Genomic DNA, 11,494 nt, shown 5'->3' on the forward strand with positions numbered 1-11,494 from the left:
CTCAACTTCTTTCAAAGTTGGCTCCTTGATGTTAAATGCCAAGGTGGGTTCTGGTGGAGTTATCAATGCTCTGCATGGCCCAAGGTCTTTTCCTCATCCACTGTCACTGCAGGTGGTGCCTAGGTATTTGTTAACCTCATCTTCAGTACAAGCAAGGTGGCCACTCCTTACCTGCCAGAGGATCTTCTTTGTAAATCCAATGAGATTAGCGATAAAGGCTGCGCGATTCCTAGCTCACTCCCGCCCTCTCCTCCTATGTCACTCAGACCAACGGAGGATGGTGAGTTTTTTCCTCAGGATGTTGCAGAGCTCTGCCAGCCCGGCTTTTTCCTCCTCCATTCCCTGCTTAAACTGCCGCCCGAGCAGTCTGTTCACCTCCTGTCAGTTTGGTTCTGCTAGACCTCTGGTCAGCTGCTGTTCCTTTATGCCAAACCTTTCAGCACCAGTGCTGATGATCATCGCAGACATGGTCCGCAACTTCTGGTCTGCATCCCCCCTTGCCGTGGCCTCAAGAACTTGGTCCAGGTCTTCATCAAACTGGAGTCACTCTCTCTCCTTAATGGCAGCAGGCTATATATACACTCAACAAAAATATAAACGCAACACTTTTGGTTTTGCTCCCATTTTGTATGAGGTGAACTCAAAGTTCTAAAACTTTTTCCACATACACAATATCACCATTTCCTTCAAATATTGTTCACAAACCAGTCTAAATCTGTGATAGTTAGCACTTCTCCTTTGCTGAGATAATCCATCCCACCTCACAGGTGTGCCATACCAAGATGCTGATTAGACACCATGATTAGTGCACAGGTGTGCCTTAGACTGTCCACAATAAAAGGCCACTCTGAAAGGTGCAGATGTTTTATTGGGGGGGATACCAGTCAGTATCTGGTGTGACCACCATTTGCCTCATGCAGTGCAACACATCTCCTTTGCATAGAGTTGATCAGGTTGTCAATTGTGGCCTGTGGAATGTTGGTCCACTCCTCTTCAATGGCTGTGCGAAGTTGCTGAATATTGGCAGGAACTGGTACACGCTGTCGTATACGCCGGTCCAGAGCATCCCAAACATGCTCAATGGGTGACATGTCTGGTGAGTATGCCGGCCATGCAAGAACTGGGACATTTTCAGCTTCCAAGAATTGTGTACAGATCCTTGCAACATGGGGCCGTGCATTATCCTGCTGCAACATGAGGTGATGTTACGACGACGAACTGGAGTCAGGTCGAGACCCCGATGAGGACGACGAGCATGCAGATGAACTTCCCTGAGATGGTTTCTGACAGTTTGTGCAGAAATTCTTTGGTTATGCAAACCGATTGTTTCAGCAGCTGTCCGAGTGGCTGGTCTCAGACGATCTTGGAGGTGAACATGCTGGATGTGGAGGTCCTGGGCTGGTGTGGTTACACGTGGTCTGCTGTTGTGAGGCTGGTTGGATGTACTGCCAAATTCTCTGAAACGCCTTTGGAGACGGCTTATGGTAGAGAAATGAACATTCAATACACGAGCAACAGCTCTGGTTGACATTCCTGCTGTCAGCATGCCAATTGCACGCTCCCTCAAATCTTGCGACATCTGTGGCATTGTGCTGTGTGATAAAACTGCACCTATCAGAGTGGCCTTTTATTGTGGGCAGTCTAAGGCACACCTGTGCACTAATCATGGCGTCTAATCAGCATCTTGATATGGCACACCTGTGAGGTGGGATGGATTATCTCAGCAAAGGAGAAGTGCTCACTATCACAGATTTAGACTGGTTTGTGAACAATATTTGAGGGAAATGGTGATATTGTGTATGTGGAAAAAGTTTTAGATTTTTGAGTTCATCTCATACAAAATGGGAGCAAAACCAAAAATGTTGCGTTTATATTTTGTTGAGTGTATATATATATATATATATATATGGAGCTGCACCTCAAACAGGAGCTTGTGGCCAGCGATCACCTCGTCTTTTGTTTTTCTTGTTGCTTAATGCTGACAAACTATACTGTATTTGTTGTCTTCCTGATGCCTGATTCTGTTTTTATCCAGGTTGTCCGTCCGTCCGGGTTGTCCGTCAGTCCGTCCTTCCGTCTGATCGTCTGTCCGTCTGTCTGTCCATCCGTCCGGCCGCAATTTCTTCACCGCAACGTAGCTCGGCACCTATTGCTCACAAAAACTTCATATTTGGTGGGTACATGCCTTGGAGGAGTACTTCACATGGGTTTGAAGGCCAGGGACCTTGACCTTTCTTTTGAAGGTCATCAATGGTCACAACTGTCATATTCTTTGCCGCAATGTAGCTCGGCACATTTTGCTCACAGAAACTTCTTATTTGGTGGGTATTTGCCTTGGAGGAGTACTTCTCATGGGTTCCAAGGCCGGGGACCTTGACCTACTTGTCAAGGTCAACAATGGTCACAACTGCCAAATCCTTTGCCGCAATATAGCTCAGCACCCATTGCTCACAGAAACTTCATATTTGTTGGGTACATGCCTTGGAGGAGTACTTCACATAGGTTCGAAGGTCGGTGGCCTTGACCTACTTTTCAAGGTCACCAATGGTCACAATTGTCAAATCCTTCCCCTGAAATTTGTTCGCCGCAACGCACCTTGGCACCTATTGCTTGCAAAAACGTCATATCTGGTGGGTACATGCCTTGAAGGAGTAGTTCGCATGGCTTCGAAGGCCGGTGATCTTGACCTACTTTTAAAAAATTACCAATAATTGCATTTGTTCAAAGGCTACCAAATTTTTATGGTCACTGTTGGCCACGTCCTCTAAATAAATATAATGTCAGTCTCCAATTTTTCCACTGTGTATCCCAGTCTACATCAAACACATGACGGTTCAACCAAATACCTACCCCACACATGTACATATTATTGCACTTTACATGGAAAATAGTACTGCGCGCAGGGCATTTCGTGACGAGTGTCTCTAGTTTTCTCTCTCTCTGTTTGAGGTGCGGCTCCATCCAGAGATGGGCATGATGTCTGTTTCTGAAACCCTCCTGTCCTGTGCACTGGCAAAATTTCCTGTATATTCGTTTTGTGAATTGTTTTGTAATTTGTGTCGGTAGCATGGCCCAAGCAGAGGGTCACCCCTTTGAGTCTGGTCTGCTTGAGGTTTCTTCCTCAGAGGGAGTTTTCCTTATCACTTTCACCTGTGTGCTTGCTCTGGGGGTTGGTAAGGTTAGAACTTACTTGTGTGAAGTGCCTTGAGGCAACGTTGTGATCTGGCGCTATATAAATGAAAATAAATTTTAAAAAAAAGACCAAACCCCTCCATGGGATGTACCATTGACAGATAGAGGAAGTGGCTGACATCAAGAAGATCTACCAGGTGCTTGAAAAGGTCGATTTAATGGACACCACAGACGTCCTGATAATGGCAGCACAAGAACAAGCCCTAAGCACCAGATCCATAGAGGCAGGATTCTATCACAGCCGACAGGACCCAAGTTGCAGGCTGTGCAAATGTGCCCCAGAGACAGTCCAGCACATAGTAGCAGGACGCAAGGTGCAAGCTGGGATGGCGCACACTGAGAGGCACAACCAAGTGTTGGGAATTGTGTGCAAGAACATCTGTGCCACATATGCATTAGAAGTCCCCAAGCCCAGATGGGAGACGCCACCAAAGGTGGTTGAGAAAGACAGGGCTAAAGTCCTGTGGGACTTCAAATTCCACACAGACAAGCAACTGCTGGCCAACCAACAAGACATAGTGGTGGTTGACAAGGGGAAGAAAACCCCAGTTGCGATCGATGTGGCAATCCCAGCTGACACAAACATCAGAAAGAGGGAGCATGAGATAATCAAGAAGTACCCAAGGCTGACGGAGCAACTGGAGCAGATGTGGAAGGTAAAGTCCAAAGTGGTCCCAGTGGTATTAGGAGCACTAAGGGCTGTAACCCCCACATTGGAAGAGTGGTTCCAGCGGATTCCAGACACAACATCAGAGGTCTCTGTCCACAGGACTGCGGTCCTAGGGAGCTCCCAGGCCTCTGGTCAAAGACCTGAGCTTAAGGAACACAGATACCTCCCTCCCTAGGGGTGATAGATAGATAGATAGATAGATAGATAGATAGATAGATAGATAGATAGATAGATAGATAGATAGATAGATAGATAGATAGATAGATAGATAGATAGATAGATAGATAGATAGATAGATAGATAGATAGATAGATAGATAGATAGATAGATAGATAGATAGATAGATAGATAGATAGATAGATAGATAGATAGATAGATAGATAGATAGATAGATAGATAGATAGATAGATAGATAGATAGATAGATAGATAGATAGATAGATAGATAGATAGATAGATAGATAGATAGATAGATAGATAGATAGATAGATAGATAGATAGATAGATAGATAGATAGATAGATAGATAGATAGATAGATAGATAGATAGATAGATAGATAGATAGATAGATAGATAGATAGATAGATAGATAGATAGATAGATAGATAGATAGATAGATAGATAGATAGATAGATAGATAGATAGATAGATAGATAGATAGATAGATAGATAGATAGATAGATAGATAGATAGATAGATAGATAGATAGATAGATAGATAGATAGTAGATAGATAGATAGATAGATAGATAGATAGATAGATAGATAGATAGATAGATAGATAGATAGATAGATAGATAGATAGATGATAGATAGATAGATAGATAGATAGATAGATAGATAGATAGATAGATAGATAGATAGATAGATAGATAGATAGATAGATAGATAGATAGATAGATAGATAGATAGATAGATAGATAGATAGATAGATAGATAGATAGATAGATAGATAGATAGATAGATAGATAGATAGATAGATAGATAGATAGATAGATAGATAGATAGATAGATAGATAGATAGATAGATAGATAGATAGATAGATAGATAGATAGATAGATAGATAGATAGATAGATAGATAGATAGATAGATAGATAGATAGATAGATAGATAGATAGATAGATAGATAGATAGATAGATAGATAGATAGATAGATAGATAGATAGATAGATAGATAGATAGATAGATAGATAGATAGATAGATAGATAGATAGATAGATAGATAGATAGATAGATAGATAGATAGATAGATAGATAGATAGATAGATAGATAGATAGATAGATAGATAGATAGATAGATAGATAGATAGATAGATAGATAGATAGATAGATAGATAGATAGATAGATAGATAGATAGATAGATAGATAGATAGATAGATAGATAGATAGATAGATAGATAGATAGATAGATAGATAGATAGATAGATAGATAGATAGATAGATAGATAGATAGATAGATAGATAGATAGATAGATAGATAGATAGATAGATAGATAGATAGATAGATAGATAGATAGATAGATAGATAGATAGATAGATAGATAGATAGATAGATAGATAGATAGATAGATAGATAGATAGATAGATAGATAGATAGATAGATAGATAGATAGATAGATAGATAGATAGATAGATAGATAGATAGATAGATAGATAGATAGATAGATAGATAGAGATAGATAGATAGATAGATAGATAGATAGATAGATAGATAGATAGATAGATAGATAGATAGATAGATAGATAGATAGATAGATAGATAGATAGATAGATAGATAGATAGATAGATAGATAGATAGATAGATAGATAGATAGATAGATAGATAGATAGATAGATAGATAGATAGATAGATAGATAGATAGATAGATAGATAGATAGATAGATAGATAGATAGATAGATAGATAGATAGATAGATAGATAGATAGATAGATAGATAGATAGATAGATAGATAGATAGATAGATAGATAGATAGATAGATAGATAGATAGATAGATAGATAGATAGATAGATAGATAGATAGATAGATAGATAGATAGATAGAGATAGATAGATAGATAGATAGATAGATAGATAGATAGATAGATAGATAGATAGATAGATAGATAGATAGATAGATAGATAGATAGATAGATAGATAGATAGATAGATAGATAGATAGATAGATAGATAGATAGATAGATAGATAGATAGATAGATAGATAGATAGATAGATAGATAGATAGATAGATAGATAGATAGATAGATAGATAGATAGATAGATAGATAGATAGATAGATAGATAGATAGATAGATAGATAGATAGATAGATAGATAGATAGATAGATAGATAGATAGATAGATAGATAGATAGATAGATAGATAGATAGATAGATAGATAGATAGATAGATAGATAGATAGATAGATAGATAGATAGATAGATAGATAGATAGATAGATAGATAGATAGATAGATAGATAGATAGATAGATAGATAGATAGATAGATAGATAGATAGATAGATAGATAGATAGATAGATAGATAGATAGATAGATAGATAGATAGATAGATAGATAGATAGATAGATAGATAGATAGATAGATAGATAGATAGATAGATAGATAGATAGATAGATAGATAGATAGATAGATAGATAGATAGATAGATAGATAGATAGATAGATAGATAGATAGATAGATAGATAGATAGATAGATAGATAGATAGATAGATAGATAGATAGATAGATAGATAGATAGATAGATAGATAGATAGATAGATAGATAGATAGATAGATAGATAGATAGATAGATAGATAGATAGATAGATAGATAGATAGATAGATAGATAGATAGATAGATAGATAGATAGATAGATAGATAGATAGATAGATAGATAGATAGATAGATAGATAGATAGATAGATAGATAGATAGATAGATAGATAGATAGATAGATAGATAGATAGATAGATAGATAGATAGATAGATAGATAGATAGATAGATAGATAGATAGATAGATAGATAGATAGATAGATAGATAGATAGATAGATAGATAGATAGATATAGATAGATAGATAGATAGATAGATAGATAGATAGATAGATAGATAGATAGATAGATAGATAGATAGATAGATAGATAGATAGATAGATAGATAGATAGATAGATAGATAGATAGATAGATAGATAGATAGATAGATAGATAGATAGATAGATAGATAGATAGATAGATAGATAGATAGATAGATAGATAGATAGATAGATAGATAGATAGATAGATAGATAGATAGATAGATAGATAGATAGATAGATAGATAGATAGATAGATAGATAGATAGATAGATAGATAGATAGATAGATAGATAGATAGATAGATAGATAGATAGATAGATAGATAGATAGATAGATAGATAGATAGATAGATAGATAGATAGATAGATAGATAGATAGATAGATAGATAGATAGATAGATAGATAGATAGATAGATAGATAGATAGATAGATAGATAGATAGATAGATAGATAGATAGATAGATAGATAGATAGATAGATAGATAGATAGATAGATAGATAGATAGATAGATAGATAGATAGATAGATAGATAGATAGATAGATAGATAGATAGATAGATAGATAGATAGATAGATAGATAGATAGATAGATAGATAGATAGATAGATAGATAGATAGATAGATAGATAGATAGATAGATAGATAGATAGATAGATAGATAGATAGATAGATAGATAGATAGATAGATAGATAGATAGATAGATAGATAGATAGATAGATAGATAGATAGATAGATAGATAGATAGATAGATAGATAGATAGATAGATAGATAGATAGATAGATAGATAGATAGATAGATAGATAGATAGATAGATAGATAGATAGATAGATAGATAGATAGATAGATAGATAGATAGATAGATAGATAGATAGATAGATAGATAGATAGATAGATAGATAGATAGATAGATAGATAGATAGATAGATAGATAGATAGATAGATAGATAGATAGATAGATAGATAGATAGATAGATAGATAGATAGATAGATAGATAGATAGATAGATAGATAGATAGATAGATAGATAGATAGATAGATAGATAGATAGATAGATAGATAGATAGATAGATAGATAGATAGATAGATAGATAGATAGATAGATAGATAGATAGATAGATAGATAGATAGATAGATAGATAGATAGATAGATAGATAGATAGATAGATAGATAGATAGATAGATAGATAGATAGATAGATAGATAGATAGATAGATAGATAGATAGATAGATAGATAGATAGATAGATAGATAGATAGATAGATAGATAGATAGATAGATAGATAGATAGATAGATAGATAGATAGATAGATAGATAGATAGATAGATAGATAGATAGATAGATAGATAGATAGATAGATAGATAGATAGATAGATAGATAGATAGATAGATAGATAGATAGATAGATAGATAGATAGATAGATAGATAGATAGATAGATATCAATACGCAGACCAAGCATATACAGACATAACCATTTACAACACCCTTCTCCCGCCCCTGCAGTATGGTGATGGTAACAAAAATAACCACAGCACTGATCCCTCGAATTATTCTCCATCATCACCCGTCTGCTCTGAGTTTCTCACTCACTTCACACAGCGCTTGAGGGCCTGTTCCTCGGTCAGATGTTCTGGGAGTTTGCTGCAGCCATTGCAGAACTTGAAGGTGTCCTCCATCTTCTGGAACATTTCCTTGTAGTTGCGGAATGAGATTCCTGTGGGTTTTCCTTCAACAGCCGCCCTTATCAGAATCAAGACACTTCATGAGGATAATGCCACACATTTCAAGAATGTGGTGGCAAACATGGGATTTAATTAGCTGCTACTGTGGTATAAACACAAGACTAAATAGAGCCTCACAAAGATATTGAACAGACACGAAAAATGAAAAATAGTCAAATCCTGTATGTGTAACACACAGAAATATCTCGTTAATAAATCACATGAAAGGAGGGTTGTCAAACTCAATCACACATTTAATCTTATCAAAACAAATTGTTACATTATATGATTACATTACCAAATTACCACAAAAACTCATTAAATGTATGTAGGAAACTACATAATTAGTATCTTATTTTAAATGTTCAAAAACATAGAAATGTGCATATGAATGAGTGCATTCAAAGCAAGTAGGAGATGTTGGCCATTAACTAGTATAATGAATTAAAAATGTTTGTGGTTAGCAATTTGAGTGAAAGTAACAAAAACAATGAATAGGCCAACTGTTTTTCACAATAGATGTGGATTCTGCAAAAAAGAGAGAGATGGAAGAGGTTTTTGTATAATAGTATACATAACCTATGAATGGAAGGTTGTTTATATATATATATATATATATATATATATATATATATATATATATATATATATATATATCAATTTCATTTCTGCACAGACACAATACATGAATCATCCTTATCTACTGAGTCAGTGCTACGATTTCAAGCATCTTATCTTGTTCCTGGGACTTGGTGGCATTGAAGTACAGTTTGCCCCTTCGTGTGCACTAAAGTACGAATAAGAAGAAACAAAAACTATGTAACTGAATACACTTGAACTAATATCTTGATTTTATTTACCTGTATTCTTTGTAGTCTTTCATGTTGAGCTTGTTGAGAATGACCTTAGAGAGCCCTGGAACATTTGAGTCCAGAGAGTAAAAACCAGCCTGATCAGAAAAGACACCGTCAGTCCCTGGAGCGTACGACTGTGGGAGCGCAGGGATGTGTGATGCCATGTCGTGGCCTTCGTTAGCCACTAAAAAAACAAAAACAAAAGCAGCGAAGAGTTACATCGGGAATGTCCCACTAGTCCGAAGGTTCACTAGCTCGAAGGTTCTGGTCAATAAATGAATATATTTTGATGGCTAGTTTCAGTAGGCTGCACTAGCACAGGTATACTTATATGTGCTTTTTGTTTCACGTTTCTTTCATCTGAAATGCGAGAATGAATGTTACTTTCATTTTTTAAAAAGGCACTTTGTTTTTAACTTCGCTGGTTAGAATAATGCACCGTATAATGTAAATGTTATACACAATATTCTGTAATTAAAACATTGGCATTTAATTCAAATGGCAATTAGCCAACCTTCACAGGTGACTCTGTGAATTGTGATGTTTGGCTTAATTTGAAGTAAATACGCAGACTACTAAACCTTCCAACTACCGAACCTTTGGACTAGTGAACCATTCCCGTTACATCCAGTACATACATAATTTCAAATTTGGAAATTCATCATGTCACCTCTAATCCAAACAGATAGTTCATTAAACATAAAATTTGGTTTATTGATTTAGCTTCCTCTGACACTTTTAATCTTAAATTTTAGCCAGCTATCTTCAGTTAGCTATATATTCTACTTGATATTCTATAGCTAGTTTGAGATTAAATTTAAATTCTCAGATGGCTTTATATTCTATTTGTTTGAGATTCTTTCAACTTGCCACTTAGCATTACATTGGTTAGCTATATATCCAGCTAGTTTTGCCTTCAGTTAGCTTCTGAATTAGCAACATTTCATTTTTCACCTCATGAAATATATTAACCATTGCACAAATGAAAAAAAAAAAACAAAAAACAAAACATTATTTGTATACTATATATTCAGCTAGTTTTAAATTCAGCTAACTTGAAAGTTTTATTCAAAATCATCAAACTTTATTTTTGCTTCAAATTTGTTAACTTCATATTGATTCAGTTTTCATTTTGGTTTATATTCTGTTAGTTTTATACTCAGTTTTATTTACATACATATTCACTCTTAAGGAACATCGTTTTTAATCTTTTTTGTTCCCCCCCACTCTCAACAAGCTAGTGGATTTGGTTTCAGGAAAGTCCAGTTCTTATATACCCCGCACAAACAAACAAAGGTTTTATGGGTATAAGAATTCCCCTGTTCATCCAGCCATCCATTTGTATTCTCGGCACATCTCCTAAACCAGCTGGTGGATTTCAAAGAATGTTCACCCAACAGTAACACAACATATGAAGTTGTCAGGTCAGCTATGGTCAGTTCTGGGAGGAGGATCCACTAGTCCAAGGATCCACTGGTCCAAAGACCCATTGGTCCAAAGATCCACTGGCCCTAGGGTCCACTGGTCCAAGGATCAACTGGTCCAATGATCAATTGGTACAAGGATCCATTGGTCTTAAGATCCACTGGTCCAAGGATCCACTGGTCCAAGGATCCATTGGTCCTAAGATCCACTGGTCCTAGAGTCCACTGGTCCAAGAATCCACTTGTCCTAACTTCTTTATATTATTTGATGGTGTATATTACAGCCCCAAACTGATTTTAAAGTTCACAAATAAATGTAATACTTTCAAATACCTGACAAACCAGATCCAGTTTTGTTCAATTTACAAAAATAAAACATATGATTCTGTTGGCATATTTAATCACCTTTAATTGTACCGTTGTCTATAAATCTGTTGAAATGAAAATCAGCAAATGGTAATTCATCATTATTGAATATTTTTGTTTTGTCACATTTTTTTTTAACATTGCTTAACCTACTTTAGTGCAACATATAGCCTCCCATGAATGTAAAAACAACTTCACCATGTTCTCCTTC

General features: G+C 35.6%; 1 protein-coding gene across 2 annotated transcripts in view; it reads right to left on the reverse strand.

Moving 5' to 3' along the window:
* The window catches only part of LOC117530933 (putative protein MSS51 homolog, mitochondrial), a 35,762-nt gene that overhangs the window by 23,283 nt on the left and 985 nt on the right, over positions 1 to 11,494 (reverse strand). For both annotated transcript variants that reach the window (XM_034193898.1, XM_034193897.1), the window contains exons 2-3: positions 9,500 to 9,677; positions 8,509 to 8,658 (exon numbers count right to left, since the gene is read on the reverse strand). In XM_034193898.1, the coding sequence (XP_034049789.1) occupies positions 8,509 to 8,658; positions 9,500 to 9,657 (308 nt within the window). In that variant the 5' untranslated portion in view covers positions 9,658 to 9,677. The remainder of the gene's footprint in view (positions 1 to 8,508; positions 8,659 to 9,499; positions 9,678 to 11,494) is intronic.

The sequence above is a fragment of the Thalassophryne amazonica genome, chromosome 18, assembly GCF_902500255.1.
Source record: "Thalassophryne amazonica chromosome 18, fThaAma1.1, whole genome shotgun sequence".
In the NCBI taxonomy this organism is placed as follows: Eukaryota; Metazoa; Chordata; class Actinopteri; order Batrachoidiformes; family Batrachoididae; genus Thalassophryne; species Thalassophryne amazonica.